The 21,470-nt window shown below is 46.2% G+C and overlaps 1 protein-coding gene across 3 annotated transcripts in view; it reads right to left on the bottom strand.

Annotated features, from left to right (window-relative positions):
* Window positions 1–4,175: 4,175 nt before the first annotated feature.
* Window positions 4,176–21,470, bottom strand: part of CD34 (CD34 molecule) — a 39,258-nt gene continuing 21,963 nt past the window's right edge. For 2 of the 3 annotated variants that reach the window (XM_064273253.1, XM_064273254.1), the window contains 4 exons: window positions 7,400–7,547; window positions 7,081–7,133; window positions 6,569–6,733; window positions 4,176–5,903 (listed from right to left, as the gene is read on the bottom strand). In XM_064273253.1, coding sequence (XP_064129323.1) covers window positions 5,718–5,903; window positions 6,569–6,733; window positions 7,081–7,133; window positions 7,400–7,547 — 552 coding nt within the window. In that variant the 3' untranslated portion in view covers window positions 4,176–5,717. Of the gene's footprint in view, window positions 6,064–6,568; window positions 6,734–7,080; window positions 7,134–7,399; window positions 7,548–21,470 lie in introns of all 3 variants that reach the window. The other variant, XM_064273255.1, reaches the window with a different exon arrangement.

Raw genomic sequence — 21,470 nt, 5'->3', positions numbered from 1 at the left:
CCGGGGCTCCAAAAGCATTTATGTTGTGGTTGTTGTTAGGTGCCCTCGGGTCAATTCTGACTCATAGCGACCCTATGTACAACAGAAAAAAATACTGCCCAGTCCTGCACCATCCTCACAATAGTTATGTTTGAGCCCATTGTTACAGCCACTGCGTCAATCCATCTTGTCAAGGGTCTTCCACTTTTTGTTGACCCACTACTTTACCAAGCATGATGTCCTTCTCCAGGGACTGGTCCCTCTGGATAACATGTACAAAGTACGTGGACGAAGCCTCCTCATCCTCACTTCTAAGGAGCACTCTGGCTGCATTTTCTCCAAGAGAGACTTGTTCATTCTTCTGGCAGTCCATGGTATATTCAATATTCTTCACCAACACCATGATTCAAAGGCATCAACTCTTCTTCAGTCTTCCTTATTCATTGTCCAGCTTTCACATCCATTTGAGGTAATTGAAAATATCATGGCTTGAGTCAGGTGCACCTTAGTCCTCAAAGTGACATCTTTGCTTTTGAACACTTAAAAAAGGTTTTCTGCAGCAGATTTGCCCAATGCAATACATCGTTTGATTACCTGACTGCCATGGGCTTTGATTGTGAATTCAAGTAAAATGAAATCCTTGACAACATCAAACTTTTCTCCATTTATCATGATGTTGCCTACTGGTCTAGGTGTGAGGATTTTTTGTTGTCTTTATGCTGAGGTTCAATGCACACTAAAGGCTGTAGTCTTTGATCTTCATCAGCAAGTGTTTCAAGTCCTCCTCACTTTCAGCAAGCAAGGTTGTGTCATCTGCAAATTGCAGGTTGTTAGTGAGTCTTCCACCAGTCCTGATGCCACATTATTCTTTATATAGTCAGGTTACTTAGATTATTTGCTCAGTATATAGATTGAATAAGTATGGTGAAAGGATGCAACCCTGACAACACCCTTCTTGATTTTAAACCATGCAGTATCCCCTTGGTCTGTTCGAACGACTGTCTCTTGATCTATGTACAAGTTCCTCATGAGCACAATTAAATGTTCTGGAATTCCCATTCTTTGAAATGGTATCCATAATTCGTTACGATCCACATAGTCGAATGCCTTTGTACAATCAGTAAAACACAGGTAAACATCTTTCTGGTGTTCTCTGCTTTCAGCCAAGATCCATCAGACGTCAGTAATGATATCCCTGGTTCCACATCCTCTCCTGAATCCAGCTTGAATATCTGGCAGTTCCTTGTCAATATACCACTGCAACCACTTTTGAGTGATCTTCAGCAAAATTTTACTTGAGTGTGATATTAATGATATTGATAGATAATTTCTGTATTCTTTTGGATCACCTTGGTGGTGCAGTGGTTAAGAGCTATGGCTATTAACCAAAAGGTCAGCAGTTCGAATACACCAGCCACTCCTTGGAAACTCTTTAGGGCAGGTCTGCTGTGTCCTTACAGGGTTCCTATGAATTGGAATCAACTTGACAGCAACGGATTTGTTTTTCTTGGGTTGGATCACCTTTCTTTGGAATGGGCACACATATAAACTTCTTCTCGTCAGTTGGCCAGGTAGCTGTCTTCCAAATTTCTTGGCATAAACAAGTGAGCACCTCCCATGCTGCATCCGTTTGTTGAAACATCTCAGTTGGTATTCTGTCAATTCCTGGAGCCTTGCTTTTCGCCAGTGCCTTTTGCCAGTGCAGCTTGGATTTCTTCCTTCACACCATCGGTTCTTGATTATATGCTACCTCCCGAAATGGCTGAATGTCGACCAATTCTTTTTGGTACAGTGACTCTGTGTATTGCTTCTATCTGCTTTTAATGCTTCCTGCGTCATTCAATATTTTGCCTATATAATTCTTCAAAATTGCAACTAAGGCTTGAATTTTTTCTTCAGTGCTTTCAGGTTGAGAAATGCTGAGCGTGTTCTTCCCTTTTGATTTTCTAACTCCAAGTCTTTGCACATTTCATTATAATATTTTACTTTGTCTTCTCGAGCTGTCCTTTGAAATCTTCTGTTCAGGCTCTTTCACTTCGTCATGTTTTCCGTTTGCTTTAGATACTTGATGTTTAAGAGCAAGTTTCAGAGTCTCTCCTGACACCCATTTTGGTCTTTTCATGCTTTCCTGTCTTTTTAACGACTTTTTGCTTTCTTCATGGATGATGTCCTTGATGTCTTCCCACAGCTCATCTGGTCTTTGGTCATTAGTGTTCAGCCATTGGAAACCCTATGGAGCACAGTTCTACTCTGACAGACATGTGGGAGCCGTGAGTTGGAGTTAACTCAATAGCAACTCGTTTTTAATATTACCTGAACGCGTATGTGTATGCATTTACTTAGGTAAGTTGAGTTGTTTATTGTCATTCTCCTCCACTAGAATTGTAACCTCCATGAGGATTGGTTCACTGCTGTGTCCCCAGCGTCTGGAACAATGCCTGACTCACAGTAGGTGTTCAGTGATACTTGTTGGAGATTTTGAATTCCTTGGGCTTTAAGGACAGAGGCAGCATCCTGTTGCAGACCTTGCCTACTTAGTACAGAGTTTTCGTGAAAAGGAAGAGTGGGATTGCTCTACCTAGAGGGGGTGGGATGGGGATGACCTATTTGTCCCCATGCTCCTAATTATTCATTTAGATGAAAATCTGTCAGCTGATGACGCCGGGTGGCCTTTCCCTAATGCGTTATGTAATACTCCAGAGTGCATTCTCCTGGGATGACTGTTGGCACAGTGGAGAGAGCCTCACCTTGCAGCCCCCTGGGGTCTTTTGCCTGTCCTTTGTCCTTCAACCCTGGGACCTACTTGGTGGCCAGGTCTGGAATAGCACACTTTGCTGAAATACTCAGAAGGGAAGCCACAAAGCTATCCTGACATCCAACTGAAGAAGCTCCAAGACCACAGCAGAAGAGTAGAGTGGTACAATGAAGGAAAAAGTTCCAGATTCAGGACACCTGAATTGCACGTGATTTGAGCAAGCTATCTCCCCTCTGTGGGACTTAGTTTGTCCTTAACTGTACCATAAGTGGGCCGGATTGAATGTATATTTAAAGTTCTCTTCATCAGTGACTTTCCATAGTGACAGGAGCTTTGCATTTGAGGTAAATTGGACAAGACTGTTCAATGGTGGAGCAGCAGGCAAGAGAAACAACAGGGAGGGAATTGAACTGAAATTGAGTGGTAGGAGCTCAGCATGGCCAGCAGGTGGAGCCATTGCTGCACCAAGATGCTCAGGCCAAAGGTGGGAAAGTTTGATTTTCTTGAGAGCAAATGGGTCCTTGAGGGCAAGCGGTCCCCATCATGGAGACCCCGCTCCCCACTTCCTCCCAGAGCTCGCGCACACCCCCGATGAACTTAGGTTAAAACACCATTATGTTGCTAGGCCTGATGCTGGAGACTTTTCAAAGACCATTAATTGCCTTTTTTCTCTTGCCACGTTTCCTGGGAGTGGGGGTTTGTACCCTGTACCCTTTATCCCACCCCTTTAATCCTTGCCATGCCAAAACGGGTCAGACCCTCATCTGGTCACTTCTATGGCAAATGTGTGACTAGACAGAGGCCAACATGACTTTTCTTTCCCCAATTATCATCTTCCATCTCCCCAGTCTCCCCAAATCTGCCATTGCCTCCTAGGGAAGGCTCTAGACCTTGTCCCTGTGCCTCCCTTGAGTCCTGGGGAGGAGCCTCTGGTTAGAGAAGTTGGAGAAAAGAACAAAGGAAATGGGGGGAGGGGAGTGCTGAAGGGGAAGGCCTGCTTTGATCAGATAAGAATGGAAGAATCAACCTTTGTTTGGCGCCAACCGCCTCTCCCACTGTTTACACGCTTTGGGCGGGGGGGTTGGGGGGGCGGGGGGGGCGAGGTTTCCTGAAGCTACTTGATTGTGTTCAGCAGGCTTCCTCCCCTACTTCCTATGGCCGGGTGCACGCATCCATGTGTGCACGCGTGTGTGCATGTGTGTGTTTTGGGGAAGGGCTTAACAGACATGTTTTTGCAGTTTGGCTGTAGTCCTAATACTGAGGGTGGAAACCAGCCTCTCCTGAAGCTGCAGCCAGTTCCCTACACAGTCCTCCCTCAGGGTTTCTGCCGTGAGCCTCGGGTGGGTGCGGGGCCTGATAATAGAGAATGCACAGGGCACTCCTTCGTCCCCTTGTTTTGCGTATTTTGTCTGCAGCAGAGGGTACACAAAGGGTACAGCTAACAAGCCCTCAGCACGCCACCCCATCCTGAAGTCCTGCTGCCTTCTGGCCTGCCTGTCCCGCCAGACTACAGACATCAGCCTCCCTGTGAGCCTCTGGGCACCCCCACTGAGGAGGGAAGGCAGTTGGCAGACACAGCCTACGGGCAACAACCTGGATGGCCTCTCACCTGGCTAACCCCACCACTGCCTGGTGTCTTAAGGGGGCCACTCTGGCATTCAGACATACCACCTGGGATGGAGCCACACAACAAACCTGTTCCGGTATCACTTTAATTACAGTATTTACACACACTTTTTATTCAGAAAAAAAAAAACCCACCCAATTCTCCCATCTCTGGAAAGTTACTATTACCAACCGTCATTGAACCCAGGGATCCCTGCTCACTCCTCTGGGCGGGGCGGGGGGGCAGGACCAGGATCCCTCTGGGAGGCAGCGGCTGTGGGGACAAGCCTTTGGAGATGCCCTGGGGCCTTGACCACAAGCCTTTGGAGATGCCCTGGGGCCTTGACCACGAGTGCGGCAGAGGAGTGAGAAGGTTTGGGGAAGGGAAGGCAGAGACAGAAAGGATTCTGCTGGCGGGCTGAGGCCACAGCTCAACCCATGAGTCTGGGGAGGGAGGAGGAAGCCAGGCTGTCCCATGAGAGGGTAAGCAGGACCTCTAGCCTCAGAGCAAGAGGGTTCCTCTGAACAGCACAGGTGAAGAGGCTCTGCTCAAAGACCTGGTCCCACGGTCCTGTCCACTCTGACCCAGAGGATGAAGCAGGAGCCCAAAGAAGAGGCTGGGGTGGCCCGTGAGAGAAGACCAGGACTGAAGTCATTTGCTTCCCCCTATTTTCCCTCGCAGAGGGGCACACTTGTGTTCAGGAACTCCAACCTCCTCCTCCCAACTCTCAGACACTGGGCATTGCTCTAAAACTTGAGCTCGGCCCTGGCTCCAGCCAGAATACCCTGCAGGCTTCTGTAAACCAAGGGAACAGGGGGAGCTGGGAGAGCAAGAAGGAAGCTGAGGGCAGAAGCCTCAGTGTCTTGGAGGAGGGATAAGGGAAGGGTTGAAGACGCCTAGTTTTCTGGGTACATCATTACAAGGGAGCAGGTGGAAAGTGTTACTCTGTTTCCCAAAAGTGGAGGAAGAAAATATAAGAAACAGTAAAAGGCAAAGCTTCCTGGGAGGAAACAGTCATCCAGAAAAGCCCGGGTTTCCCCTGGGTCTCCTGTAATAAGGTGGAAAAGATGAGGGCTGGGAAAGGGTGCTTGGGCGTGAATGCAGCAAGATAGCACCCCCCCCCTCCCCCGCCCACCGGAGGCTTCCCTGGACCAAATAAGACCAGAGTCTGGGTTCAGGGGCTGAATTTGTAAAGGACACGGGGTTACCTGCCTCTCCCCAAGGTGGAGAGAAACCCCAGGCTCGGTGCAGTGCAGGGCTCCGGGCAAGACCTCTGAGGGTGCGTAGAGTGGGAAAGGGTAGAACATGAGGGCTGTCTCCAGACACAGGTGGAGGCCCTTCCCAGGACATTGCCCAGTCTTGCCCCACCCTGCCAAGTCACAATTCGGTATCAGCCACCACATGCTGTCTTGCTGAATGGCCGTTTCTGGATGTGGCCTGGCCGGTCCCGTTCTCCTGAGCCCCTTGGTTCACAATGGCCTTTCCCTGGGCCTCGGGGGAGGCCCCAGGGCTTGAGCTATACCCCTGGCCTCCACCGCTCTCCGAGTGATAAGGCTCTTCGCCCTAGACAGTGTATAAATAAAGGAGCATTATCTAGTAAGCAGGGTGAGGCGCCGTGGGGGAGGGGCCCTGACAGGAAGGGGCAGAAAGAGCGGGAGGTGGAGGGAGGTTGCAGCGTAGGTGTGGACTCCTTTCTTCCTGAAGAGGCTCAGGGTTCCAGCTCCTAGAGAAGAAAGGACAGAGAAGCACCACAGCAGAGGCTCAGCAGGCGGCCCCCACAGGACAACAGGCAGTCCCCAGCGTGGAACGAACTCCCCAGAGTCAGTCTCGGCCTGTCCTCCTTTATCCAGAAAATGTCAAGAGCAAGTTTCCCTTCCTCAGTCCCCTTCTTGTGAGCAAGGCAGTGCCCATGGGCATTCACTACACTTGGCAAACAAGCGCAGCTGATTCAGCAGCCTGTCCTGCTTGCCCCCAGCTAGACTATCCCAGGAAAAATAATGAAGGGATGACATGAACCCTACCACAGTGTGCAGGTGGGCTGGCCCCAGTTAGCACCCCGCCCCATTGGCTGTCTACTGTTTTGAATCTTCCATAGGTATGGTGTGTGTACACGTGAATATCCCTGTGTAAGGGCACAGACTGACTTTTTTGGCATTTGGCATGACATTCATGGCCCTCCCGAGAAGACCACTATCGTCCTCATCTTTGCCCTGGACCCCAGAACTGACCAGCCTTTCTCCAGCGGGGTTCCAACTGCGGCGGTTCATTAGGAAATAGCCAGTGGTTCCCAAGATAGCCAGCAGGATTCCCGAGGTCACCACAGCAATCAGGGTCTTGCGGGAATGGCTTTGGTGGCTCAGAACATTTTCTTCAGTGAAGTCACGGATGCCCAGCTTGAAGAGAGAACACAGAAAAGACAGCCTGTCACTTGTGGAATGTGGGTCCCGGAAGAGGGGCCCAGCTCTCTCTTGACCCCATTATGGGACACAAGAATGAATGAACACAAGAGGCCACAGACCACAGGGATTTTCAGAGCTGAGGATTTAAGACTAATATCTCTTTATTAAGACACACTTTAAAATCTTTGGATCAAGCATAAAAATGTGAAAATCATCAGAGGAGGATGAAGAGATAGGAAGGGTAAGTCTGGAGAAGATAATTACCTCCCTTTCCCATCCCGATGAGCTCCCCTGAGCCAGTTTTCCCTCCGCAAGGCATCATTTCATTTCAGAGAACTTACCTTTTGCAGGTCAAACCGGTGTTTTTCCATAAACTGGAGCTTGCTGGGAAGTTCTAGAATTAGGAACAAGGGTTGCTGAATCTAGGTGCTAAACCAGCTCATCCTGCTCTACCCTCCCACGCTGTCCTAGAAGATACTTTCATGGCCAGAGGGGCCCACCTCAGGAGGGCCTCTCCCGGTGTGGGCCAGGCCCTCATCCACAGCACCTGTGCTTTCTGGAGCTGAGATGCCTGATCTGTACCCAGGATCCTCTGAACCTCAGCCCTCCCTAACCTCAACCTGACTCCTTCCAAACTCTGTGGACAGACATGCTCCTTACCTGTTCTGTTGGGCAAGAACAGCATCAGGCACTGAGGCTTTATCTCTGACTGGGCCAGGAGCAAGGAGCACACCTCAGCCCCAGCCTGCTCCTTTTCATCACACAGTATTTGGACCAGGTCCTCTCCTTTGTCCTTCTTAAAGTCCTCCTGGGAAGACAGAGAAAAACGGTGATGAAATTACTAGTGGACTCCGAATTACATTTAGAATCTCAGGCAGTAGTTCTGATTAGTCACAATATTACCCCTCCACAAGAACCGTTTTTTCTAAATTTCCAACTGAAAAAAGCAAACAAACACTGCAAACTATGTAAGTGCAAAATCACAGAAGAAAAAAATTTTTTTCCTAGTGCCAAAGCATGCAGAACGAACATCTATTAGTCAGGACAGCAGAGGTGTCTTGAGCGGCACACCAAGGCGCCAGAGAAACAAACTTAGGAAACATCATCTTATGTAGGGATTGCCCACGTATGTGTATGCTATTTGAGCAGAATTCAAAAGAAACCGCCAATAAGAGAAAATGTTAATGCACGAGAGCAACGAAGAGAAAAACCCTTTGTTTCAATGTTACAGTAGCCCTAAGTGTTGGAGGAAAAGGAGCGAGGAGGGCTGGAGAACAAATCTGTGGTTTTATATTCTTAAGGTCCTCAGGCCCTTCCCTCTTACTTTGCAAACCACTTGCAGTAGGGTTGATTCCGAGTCATGATGACCCCATGCGTGTCAGAGTAAAGGTGTGCTCCATAGGATTTTCAGTGGCTGATTTTTCAGAAGTAGGTCACCAGGCCTTTATTCCAAGCACACCTCTGAGTGGACCTCTACCTCCAACTTTTCAGTTAACAGCTAAGCACATTAACCGTTTATACCATCTGTTATGGATTGAACCACGTCCCCAAAAATATATGTTCACTTGGCTAGGCCATGATTTCCAGTATTGTGTGATTGTCCGCCATTTTGTCATCTGATGTGATTTTCCTATGTCTTGTAAATCTTACCTCTATGATGTTAATGGAAACCCTGGTGGCATAGTGGTTAAGTGCTACTGCTGCTAACCAAGAGGTCTGCAGTTCAAATCCGCCAGGTGCTCCTTGGAAACTCTATGGGGCAGTTCTACTCTGTCCCATAGAGTCGAAATAGACTCGACAGCAGTGGGTATGATGTTAATAAGGCAGGATTAGAGGCAGTTATGTCAATGAGTCAGGACTCAATCTATAAGATTAGGTTTTGTCTTAAGTCAATATATTCTGAGATATAAAAGAAAGAAACAAGCAGAGAGACAGAGGGACCTCATACCACCAAGAAAGCACAGTGTGTCCTTTGGACCTGGGGTCCTTGCGCTGAGAAGCTCCTAGACCAGGGGGAAGATTGATGACAAGGACCTTCCTCCAGAGCCAACAGAGAGAGAAAGCCTTCCCCGGGAGCTGGCGCCCTGAATTCAGACTTCTAGCCTACTAGACTGTGAGAGAATAAACTTCTCTTTGTTAAAGCCATCCACTTGCGGTATTTCTGTTATAGCAGCACTAGATGACTAAGATGCCATCCAGGTGGTCTGAAGGGGTCCCACAAAGAACATTGTTCAAACTGACACGCTGTTTTTGTGTAGTCTTCCGTTCCAGTTTTACATGCGGTTTATAGATCCAGGTTGCTGACAAGTCCATAATTTTTTTTTCTTTTTAGCTGATCTTTTTTTTTTTTTTTAATTGTGCTTTAGGTGAAAGTTTACAGCTCAAGTTAGTTTCTCATATAAAAATTTATGCACACATTGTTATTTGACCCTAGTTGCTATTCCTATAGTATGTCAGCACACTTCTCCTTTCCACCCCAGATTTCCGGTGTCCATTCAACCAGTTCCTGTCCCTTTCTGTCTTCTCATCTCCTCTCCTGGGAGAAGCTGCCCATTTAGTCTCATGTATCTGCTTGAGCTAAATGCACATTCCTCATAGAGTATCGTTTTATATCTTATAGTCCTGTCTAATCTGTCTGAAAAGTTGGTTTTGGGAATGGTTTTAGTTCTGGGTTAACAGAGAGTCTGGGGGCCGTATCTTCTCGGGTTCCGCCTGTCTTGGTCAGACCATTAAGTTTGGTCTTTTTGGTAGAATTTGAGATCTGCACCCCACTTTTTTCCTGCTCCATCAGGGACTCTCTGTTGTGTTCCCTGTCAGAGCAGTCATTGGTAGTAGCTGGGCACCATCTAGTTCTTCTGGTCTCAGGCTGATGGAGTCTCTGGTTTATGTGGTCCTTTTTGTTTCTTGGCCTAATATTTTCCTTATGTCTTTGGTGTTTTTTATTCTCCGTTACTCCAGGTGTGTTGGGAACAATTGATGCATCTTAGATGGCCGCTCACTAGCTTTTAAGACCCCAGACACCGCTCACCAAAGTGGGATACAGAACATTCTCTTAAACTTTGTTATGCCAGTTGACCTAGATGTCCCCTGAAACCATGGTCCCCAGGCCCCCACCCCTGCTACTCTGTCCCTCAAAATATTTGGATGTATTCAGGAAACTTCTTAGCTTTTGGATTTGTCCAGTTGTGCTGACTTCCCCTTTATTGTGTGTTGTCCTTCCTTTCACCTAAGATAATTCTTGTCTACCATTTAGTTAGTGAATACCCCTCTCCCTCCCTCCGCACCCTCGTAACATCAAAGAGTGTTCTCTTCTGTGTTTAAATCTTTTCTTGAGTTCTTATAGTAGTGGTCTCATACAGTATCTGTCCTTTTGTGACTGACTAATTTCACTTAGCATAATGCTTTCCAGATTCATCCATGTTATGTTTCACTGGATTCAAATTTGTTCTATATACCATTGCATAGTATCCCATTGTTTATGCGTTTGTTTATCCATTTGTCTGTTGATGGGCACCTAGGTTGTTTCCACCTTTTTGTTATTCTGAACAGTGCTGCAATGAACATGGGTGTGCTATTTGTGTGATGGCTCTTATTTCTCTAGGATATATTCCATGGAGTGGGATTACTGGATCATATGGTACTTCTATTTCTAGTTTTTTTAAGGAAGTGCCAAATCGATTTCCAAAGTGGTTGTACCATTTTACATTTCCACTAGCAGTGTGTAAGTGTTCCAGTCTCTCCACAACCTCTCCAACATTTATTATTTAGTGTTTTTTGGATTAGTGCCAGCCTTGTTGGGGTGAGATGGTATCTGATTGTAGTTCTGATTTGCATTTCTCTAATGGTTAATGACTGTGAGCACTTCCTCATGTTTCTGTTAGCTGCCTAAATATCTTCTTTGGGGGCAGTGCCTGTTATATCCTTTGCCTATTTTTTAATTGGGTTATTTGTCTTTTTGGTGTTGAGATTTTGCAGTGTCTTGTAGATTCTAGAGATTAGACCCTGATCAAATATGTCATAGCCGAAAATTTTTGCCCAATCTGTAGGTTGTCTTTTTACTCTTTTGGTGAAGTCTTTTGATGACCATAATTGTTTGATTTTTAGGCACTCCCGGTTATCTAGTTTCTCTTCTGGTGTTTGTGAACTGTTAGTAATGTGTTGTATTCTGTTTATACTATGTATTCAGAATCCTAGTGTTGTCCCTATTTCTTCTTCCATTATCTTTATTGTTTTAAATTTTATATTTAGGTCTTTGATCCATTTTGAGTCAGTTTTTGTGCATGGTGTGAGATACGGGTCTTGTTTCATTTTTTTGCAGATAGATATCCAGCTATGCCAGCACCATTTGTTAAAGAGAATGTCTTTTCTCCATCTAATGGACTTTGGGCCTTTGTCAAATATCAGCTGCTTATAGATGGATGAATTTATGTCTGGACTCTCAGTTCTGTTCCATTGGTCTATGTATCTGTTGTTTTACCAGTACCAGGCTGTTCTAATTACTGCGGCAATATCTGATAATTCTTAAACAACTGAATCCCAGGAAAGGTATGGGTTGGAAGCCTTGGCTGTGCCCTTCCACCTCCCTGGTTTCACACCTTCCAGACTTTATTCAAGCAGCCTCCAATCAGAGTAGCCTCCCATGCACAGGAAAGGAACTGAAACTTAGACTCTCTCCTCTGTCTGGGTGGCAGATGGTAGAGGAGGAAAATCCTGAGCAGCTCTGCCAACTTTCTTGAAGGGGAAAACTGATGGGTGTGTGATGGCCATCAGAACTCAGCCTCTGTAGAGGAGAAACCTTCTTGTTGGTGGGGCTGGGCAGCTCCTCATCACAAGGGCAGGGGATCCTCCCAGCTTGGGATGGAGGCTGGTTATTTTCCTCGTGCTGGGACCTAAGGCAGGAAAACCCAGGCTCCTTTGCTCCTGAACAAGGCAAAGTCAGGACTGGCCTCAGGCCCCAGCTTTCTTCTGTCAGCTGGAATTGAAGGCTGCTGAGGGAAAATAGCTAAGCCTGGATTATGTAAACTAGAAAAACAGGGTCAGCCAACCTCCAGCAGTAGCTTCAGAAAACTCCAAGAGGCCAGATCACAGAGAAATGTGTCCTGGGGTTCAGGCTATTGCTGTTTCACCCTTTAGGAAAAAGATTGATTCTGCAGGTCTCCTAGTAAATCCACATATAGAAGTTCTTCTTCTGGAAAAATCTGGTATCTTTAAGACAGCATTTGCAGTGGGTAGTCTGGATACCACATTGGCTATAATCAGCAGTGCCCTTCCTCTCTAGACCCAATTCTCATAGGAGAGTGTTTTAGGCTAGGTTCTCAAGAGAGGCAAAACCAGTGAAGTGTATGCATACACACACACACACACACACACAGAGAAAGGGAGAGATTTATCTCAAGGAAATGGCTCATGCAGCTATAGAGGCTGGGAAGTCCCAAGACCAAGGGTCAGGCATCAGTCTGGAGGCTTCTCCTGATTCATGTAGTGCAGGGGCTGATGAACCAAAGATCATCAGATAAGATGACATGCTGCTGGCATACAGGATGTGGAGGCCAATGAATCCCGAGATTGACAGGTAAGACGGCAGGTCACTGGCTCACAGGCTGTGGAGGCAGATGAATACCAAGATTGGTAGGAAATGGCAGGCCATTGGCTCAAGACTCAAGAACTGAAGGTCAGATGATGACAAGCCACAGAATCCAGAGCAAGCAAGCAAGCTTTGCCAGAATGTCCGTATATATATTGGATGCAGGCCATACCTCTGAGGAAACTCCCTTTACAACTGATTGGCTGATCACAACAGAGCACAGCATGGGGATGACTAACTACATCATTACACAAAAGCCAAACCACTGAGGATCATGGCCCAGCCAACTTGACACACAACTTTAACCATCACAGTCCACGCCTTGTCAACTTGCCACCTGTACACATCTCCTTAAACCATATACAGTCTCTAAATACAGACAATTATAAAGTCATACTTGTGCCTAACATGATACAACTAACGTGCAGACAACTGAAAACGCACTAGCCCATTTACATATTATATTTTGTAAGTGAAAAAAATTTTTTTTGATGCACATATGGGGGAGCCCTGGTGATGCACACATACAAGGAAGAGATATTCATGACAGTTAGTCTTCATTTCTGCAACTGGTTGTGTGGTCGTAGCTGGTATTTAGAACTACCTTCTTCCACTGCCCATTCCATATTCCCTTTACCCTCAGCAAACACCTCAGCTAGTCATGTTTCTTTGCCTAGTGGGGTGACCCAAACCTTCATTCTGGAAGGGTCTGGGCCATTAGTAGTCATGTTGGAATTGGGTTGCTGTAGTTTTCTATTGATTTTAATCACAGGGCATGGTAGTACTAACAGATGCCTTCAGGGATCTCCTGTATTCCAGACATACTCTTTTTTACCTCCATTAGGCAACAGCAATCTGATTTCTGCTTGGCAGTCAGGATCAATCACACCAGCCAATACGGTAAGTCCCTCCTTTGCCTGTTGATCCAGAGACATGAGGAGCCCAGAAGGGCCGTGTGGCATTCTTAACTTCCACTTCAATAGAATTCATGTTGTGTCTCCAGGTGGGAGCATTCTTCCCTTTGGAACTAAGACCTCTAGACTTGCAGAGCATAGCATTGTGGGGACAGGAAGCAAAAATCTTGTGAGTGGATCACTAAGGGTAATAGTGAGTGGTGCCACTCCCACTTCCATCCCTTGATTCCTGGAGCTGTGAATCCTGGCTATGGGAGAAACAGCACCATACTTCGGATGCTGGTTTAGAGCATATACGGCCTCCTGGAGAACATTGCCCCAACACTGCAAAGTGCTGCCATCTACCTGGAGCCATAACTGTGTCTTTAGAAGGCCATTCCATCGTTCTATCAAGTCAGCTGCTTCAGGATGACTGAGAATGTGGTAAGACTAGTGAATTCCATGAGCATAGGCCCCAGCTATACTTCATTTGCTGTAAACTGAGTCCTTTGATCCAAGGTGATGCTGTGTGGGATAGATGGATAAGGCAATCTGTGAATCCATGGATGGTAGTTTTGGCAGAGGCATTGTGTTCAGGGAAGGCAAATCTGTATCCAGAGTGTCTATCCCAGAAAGAACAAAATGCTGCCCTTTCCATGATGGAAGTCGTCCAATATAATCAGTCTGCCACCAAGTTGCAGACTGATCACCTAGAGGAATGGTGCCATATCAGGGACTCAGTTTTGGTCTCTGCTGCTGGCAGACTGGGCACTCAGCAGTGGCTGTAGCCAAGTCAGCCTTGGTGAGTGGAAGTTCATGTTGCTGAGCCCGTGCACAACCCCCATCCCTTTGTTCATGAACCCATTGGACAATCATGTGAATGGCTAGGGAAAAAGGATGACTGGTTTCCACAGAATGCATCATCCTATCCACTTGATTGTTAAAATCCTCTGCTGCTGAGGTCACCCTTTGGTGAGCATTCACATGAGACACAAATATCTTCACTTCTCTGGCCCATTCAGAGAGGTCTATCCACATAACTCTTCCCCAGGCTTCGTTGTCACCAGTTTTCCAATCATGTTCCTTCCAATCCCTGAATAGCCAAGCCACTGGCCATAGCCCATGAATCAGTATACAATTGCACATCTGGCCATTTCTCCTTCCAAGCAAAGTGAACCACCAGGTGCAATGCTCAAAGTTCTTCCCATTGGGAGGACTTCCCTTCACCACTGTCCTTCAGGGAGGTCCCAGAAAAGGGCCTCAGTGCTGCTGCTGTCCACTTTTGAGTGGTGCCTGCATATCGCACAGAATCATCAGTAAACCAGGCATGAGTTTTCTCTTCCTCAGTCAGTTGATCAGAAGGAGCTCCCCAAGAGCCATAGGTGCAGACTGGGAGATGGAAGGTAATAGTCACAGGAGTGGAGACCATGGCATTTAGGCCACTTCTTCATGCAACTTACTCATGCCTTCAGGTCCTGTCTGAGCCTGATCTGGTACATACCACTTCCACTTAATGATGGAGTGCTGCTGTGCACGTCCAACTTTATGACTCTGTGGGTCAGACAACACCCAGTTCATGATGGGCAGCTCAGGTCGCATAGTGACTTGGTGGCTCATGGATATGCATTCAGTCTCTACTAAGGCCCAGTAACAAGCCAAAAGCTATTTCTCAAAAGGACAGTAGTTATCAGCAGAGGATGTCAGCACTTTGCTCCAAAATCTTAAGGGTCTGTGCTGTGATTCACCAATATGGGCCTGCCAAAAACTCCAAACAGCATCTCTATCTGCCACTAACACTTCAAGTACCACTGGATCAGCCAGATCATATGGCCCAACCGGCAGAGCAGTTTGCATGGCAGCCTGAACCTGTTGCAGAGCCTTCTCTTCTTCTGGGCCCCATTCAAGGTGCCTGAATTTTTGTTGGATTAACATCCCACCCTCTAGCATGCAAATGTTTTACCAATAAGTCCAGAGTCATTGACACTTCTTCCTTACAAGGTCCAATCAGCATAATGTCATCAATGTAATGGATCAGTGTGATGTCTTGTGGAAGGGAAGGGTCATCAAGGTCCCTGCAGACCCAATTATGATATAGGGCTGGAGAGGTGATATACTTCTGAGGTAGGACGGTGAAAGTGTACTGCTGGCCTTGCCAGCTGAAGACAAACTGCTTCTCATGTTCCTTGAAACCAGAATTGAGAAAAAAGCATTGGCCAGATCAATAGCTGCATACCAGATACCAGGAGATGTATTAATTTGCTCAAGTAATGAAACCACATCTGGAACAGAGGGCTGCAATAGGAGTCACCACGATAAGTTTATGATAATCTACTGTCATTCTCCAAGATTCATCTGTTTTTTGCACAGGCCAAATAGACGAGTCAAATGGAGTTGTGGTGGGAATCACCACCCTGGCACCTTCAAGTCCTAGATGGTGACAGTAATCTCAGCAATACCTCCAGGAATGCGGTATTGCTTTCTGTTTACTATTTTCCTAGGTAGGGACAGATCTAATAGATTCCACTTTGCTTTTCCTTCCATAATAGCCCTTACTCCACTTGTCGGAGATCTAATATTCTGCCAGTTACTGAGTATATCTATTCCTATTATGCATTCTGGAACTGGGGAGATCACTACAGGATGGGCTCAGGGACCCACTGGATTCACTGTCAGAAGTATCTGACCTGACCCCATTAATAACATGACCTCCATATGCTCCCACTCTTACTGGTGAGCCACGGTGACATTTTGAGTATTCTGGAATTAGTGTCAGTTCAGAGCCAGTGTCCAGTAATCCATGAAAAATTTGATTGCTCCCTAATGAACAGTCACTCTCGTAAAAGGCTGTAGGTCCCTTTGGGGAAGGCTGGGAGAAAGATTAACAGTAAAAATTTCTGGCAGTGTAGTGGTGTTCTTCCTCAAGGGGACCCAGTCTGTCAACTTGCTCTTCATTCAAGGGTTGTGGGTCTGTAAACTTGTTCGAGTCTGGGAATTGACTGAGGGGCTGTGGCTCTCTATCCTGGCACTCAGTTAACCTAGAACAGATCAAGTATATATTTAGTAGATTTCCCATCTATTTCACTCCTAGGGACACCATGACTAAGTAGCCAACACTATAAGCCCACATGAGTCAGATTATTCTGATTACAGCTTTGACTCCACTGTTCACTACAGTAACCATGCCCATCTTGTCTTTATCAATTGAGTGCTGCCACTTGGCCTCTACCACCACAGGGTCCAATCAATTCCATTGTAGTTAGATGTCTTAATTCAGTTGAGGCAGTTACCACTGTCAAATCTGACTTACATAAAATAGTAATCACGCAGTCTTCAAGGATGCTGGAGCTCCCTTCACAAATTTGTTCCTCACTGTTGTGATAAAAGGTGTGTCCTCTGGGTACTCAATGTGTGAGTCTAGGGGTCTAATCTGCTAAATCCACTCTGGCATGCCAGTTTCTCTAAGCCTTTTTAGATACCTTCTTTTACAGTATACCAAAGCAGGTCTAGCACTTCAACTTGATTTAGTGTAGGCTACTGTGTAATCCATGCTTCAGTGAACCAACCGAATAAACTATTAGATCCTTTCCTAACCTTTTGAGCTGAAACACTGAATGAAGAATGTGTGCTTAGTGGGCCCACATCAATAAACTCAGACTGATCCAACCTTATGTTCCTTGTGCCCTAACCCTACACGCTTAATAGCCATCTCCACACATATTTCCCAGGTTTCTATCTATACCTATTAGAAAAATCAAGTAGTTTTTTTGAAGTGTAGTGTACCTCCTCCTGGGTCACATTTTGTACTTCACCTTTTGGGGCTCACTGGGACTTAAGTCTAGTTATAGATCTAGAAGCAAAAATGAGTGGTTGGGGTGGGTCCTGTGGACGTTCAGCAATGTCTTATGAGGTACCTGCCCCAGGTGATGCCCCAGGCAATGACTCAGACACCACCCCAGGTGATGACTCAGATATCGTCCCCAGCAATATCTCAGAAAAAGGCTCTTCAGATGCAGCTGGATTAATCCCATTAGATGGGGGTGGAGGGGATAATGGTTCTACTGGGGAGGGTGGCTTAGGAGACAAAGATGGAGTAATCTCTTCAGATGGCTGGTTCTTTCGGCAGGAGTGAATCAATGGAATTTAGAGGCTTAATGTCCCCAGCTTCCTGATTACCTGCCCATATGTCCCCACCCCAAGTTTCAGGGTCCCATTTTTTCCCAATCAATGTCCTCAGTTTCACTTCAGACGCCACTTGAGGCTGGGAATTCAGTTGGCATTGTAATTTAGACACTCTTATGATTCTGAGTTTGGTTTTCAGAATATCAGCTCTGTTGCTACAAGAATTAAGGCTTTGAACTCATTTTTGTGGCCCTTGAGTTGTAACTCTGAAGCCCTGTGCTCATCTCTTTCTTTCACCACTTTGTCTAGTGAAAGTACAACTAACCAACCAGCTTCCTTATAGTTCTCATTCTGACAAAACTGTAGGAAAATATCAAACATGTGATCACCCAGAGCCTGGTTTCTCACCAATACTTGATCTATTGGTGGTGATATTTTGCCTAGTTCTAGTGCCACCTCACACCATGGATTAGCAGTGCCCTGTTTACTACTGGAGACAGTCATCAGGACCTTTAAGACTAGTCAGACTTCAGAACCAATTTAGAAAGCACGGTTAAGATTTTGCTTCTCCAGAACTACCCCATTCTTGGTATCAAATGTCTTAGGCTGGGTTCTCTAGAGAAGCAAAACTAGTGAAATACACGTATATGTATATGGAGAGAGATTTATCTCAAGGAAATGGCTCATGCAGTTATAGAGGCTGGCAAGTCCCAAGTCTGTGGGTCAGGCATCAGGCTGGAGATTTCTCCTGACTCACCTAGCTGCAGGGGCTGACGAACCCAAGATTGGCAGGCAATATGACAGGCCGCTGGCTCAAGTCCCAAGAAAGAGAGGACAGATAATGATGAGCTGGATGCAGGATTCAGAACAAGCGAGGAAGCTTTGCCAGAAAGTCCAAATAAATATACTGGATGCAGGCCACACCCCCAAGGAAATTCCCCTTACAACTGATTGGCTGATCACATCAGAGCACATCATACAGGACGACTACATCATTACATAACTGCCAGGTCACTGAGAATCATGGCACACAACCTTAACCATCACAGACAGTCTTACATTACTTATGCTTCCTGAGCACCACACCTTCCCTGGCGCCATGTCTTCTGGATGAGGAGGAGGGAAGATCTTGCCTGGATGACTCTGGGCTTCTGAAGTGTCCCTGGTTGAAACTATGTCTGCTTCTTCAGAGAGGCAGTGACAGAGCTCCTGCAGAATCTAAACTAGCAAAACAGAATGGAGCCCTCCTCAACCTGGTACGTCCTAAAAAGCTGCACCTTCAACAATATCCAGTTGTTCTGACCAATGTTTATCAAGCCCTGAGTGTAAGACACTGTGTGAAAACCTCTGTGAGTGTGTCTTGTGCATAGGGGTAGCTATGAATTCCACATGGTCAAAGATCTCAGTTCACATGTGTGGCAAGTAAAATAAGTGACCAGGCACTGTTCTACATGCTCACACAATCTTATGAGATGGGTATTATTAGTCTCCTCACTTTACAGATGAAGAGTCTGAGGCATGAAGAGATTAAGAGGCCACACCGTTGGTTGTATTGTAATTACCATAAGAAAAGAGGTCCTTGAGTGGCACAGTTTGCACTTGATTAGTGAACTGAAGGTTGGAAGTGCAAACCTTCCTAGTGGTGCCATAAAAGAAAGGCCTGGCAATCTGTTTCTGTAAAGATTACAGCCAGGAAAACCCTCTGAAACAGTTCTACTCTGTAACACATGGGCTTGCCATGAGTAGGAGTCAACTCAACAGCAACAGGGTCTTCATTTATTTTTTTCCCAACCATAACTAAACCATGCTATAGATACAGAAAGGAGAGTAAAGTCTCATCTGATTTGGGGTCATAGGAACATCTCAGAAAGGGTAGAATGTATGCAGGTGAAGCTTGTAGGGACAGACATTCTAAGCAGAGATCCCACAAGGAAGTTCAGGCGTGTGACAGCATGCAGCATTTCAAAGCCCTGGATGCCAGGCGAGCAAAGAACACTGCCTTCTTCCTTGTATTCCCCATCCTTCAAGACTCAACTCATGCTACCACCTCAAAGAGGCCAGTCCTATCTTCAACCAGGCTGGGCATCAACCCATTGTCTGCCACTTACTAGCTTCATTGCTAGTCATATAACTAGTCCAAGTGTCAACTTCCTCACCTGTAAACATGGTTGTTGTGAATAAAGAGGTATTGTGTGAAAAGTGCCCAATATGGTGTCTGGTACCTCATGGGCACTGGACAAATGGCAGTTATTACTATTATTATTCTAATATCAATAAGTTATACACTATATCATGTAGACTTCACATTTTGATGTTTAATTATATTCTGCCTTATTGTTATCATCATTCTTCTCTGCCTACACCACCTACCCACTGCCATTGAGGTGATTCCGACTCATAGAGTGCAGCTGCCGCATAGGATTTCCAAGGCTGTAATCTTTATGGAAGCAAACTGCCACACCTTCCTCCGTGTGGTGGTGGCTGGTGGGTTCGAACTGCCAACCTTTTAGTTAGCACTGGAGCGCTTTAACCACTGCACCACCAGGGCTCTTTTCTCTCTGACCAGATAGTAAGAATTCTTAGCTAGGGATGGGTGCACACTGCATAATTTAGAACCCAGACTGCACTAAGCATAGCACCAAACAAACAACAGGACTCAGTGAATTGTTGTTAAACTTAACTTCCCAACCGGTTTGGCGTCCACACATGCTCCCTTCACCCCTTGCTTAGTTTCTTGGACCAAATTCCAGGGAAGAACAGAAGCCAGCCACCCACTCTGGAAGCCAACAGCATCAGTGAATTGTGTTTGGGCCTGGAGTGGAGCAGGTGGGTCCTGAACAAAGCATAATGCTTCTCCGGATGCCTGGAATAAACACCTTCTCCCAGGAGAGGCTGTGGGCCGGCATCGGGTGAGAGTGGACAGGAGGAAGCCACAGCCCACTTGCCAGGCCCTTCATGAGAATTAGATCTGCAAGACCCTAACCACATCTGCTTACACCCTTTCCTCTGCTAAACGATAACCACAAGAATAAAACATCTAACCTTTCTAGAGAGGCATTTTTAAACTTCTCGAAGAACTCTTTTTTTAAAAAAATATTTTATTTATTTTGTTGTTGTCATTGTTGAGAAAACACACAGCAAAACAAGCACCAGTTCAAGTTACTACATGTACAATTCAGTGACTTTGATGACACTCTTCTAGTTGTGCAACCATTCTCAGGCTCCTTCTCTGAGCTGTTCCTCTCCCATTAACATAAACTCACTGTCCCCTGAGGTTCCTGTCTAATTTTTCGGGTTGTTGTCAAATTAATCCCCTGTAGACAGTTCTTCAAAGAACTCTTAACATATGAAAGAAGCACATTAAGCACTGGGGTGGGCGAGGGTACAGACAGGCATTTTCCCAAATGACCTTTAAGACATATCCCAATGCTGAGATTCTACAATCCATCATCTGTTCCTCCTACCCTTTATTTTAAGAATAATTTTATCTACTTTGGTGTGAGGTTGGCGATGCAGGTAGAATGCCTGTTTTCAGCTAGGGGCTGGAGTAACTAAGGGATCCGCTGTAAGTTACACACACAGTTAGTGAGCGGCTGGATGAGAGGGAAAAGCCAGGCTTTCTGTCTACCGAGCTCAGGCTCTTTCCAGTGGACACACCATCTTCATCATTCCTCCATCTGCAACTTATTTTTTCTGCATGGAAGCTGACCTTTAGTTTTTGGGCAGAGGGTGAGGAAGGAGTGGGCAGGGGGATATGAACTGGAGGCTGGAGGCTGCCTGCCACGGGGGTGAAGTCAATGTGAGAGAGAGGCTGATGCGAGCTGGCTGAGCAAACACAGCTTCTGCAGATAAACAGATGTGGCTCTAGAGAAAGGCGGTTCTAAAAAGTCGGTGGGTTCCCCTGGATCTGGGATGGGTGACACATTCCGCTAACGAGAGTTGGAGATGTGGTAATGGGGGCATGAGAAGGGTGGAGTGATTTCTTCCTAGAAGTTAAAGATGGGAGCAACGGGAGGGGCTGGGATATAAATGTCTACAGAAAAGACAGGCCTAAGTAATCCACATGTGGTGGTTGTGTGCCGTTGAGTGTACTCCAGCTCATAGCGACTATATAGGACAGAGCAGAACAGCCCCA

This window comes from Loxodonta africana, chromosome 20, assembly GCF_030014295.1.
Source record: "Loxodonta africana isolate mLoxAfr1 chromosome 20, mLoxAfr1.hap2, whole genome shotgun sequence".
Taxonomy (NCBI): Eukaryota; Metazoa; Chordata; class Mammalia; order Proboscidea; family Elephantidae; genus Loxodonta; species Loxodonta africana.
This window is presented reverse-complemented; position numbering and strand designations above follow the sequence as displayed.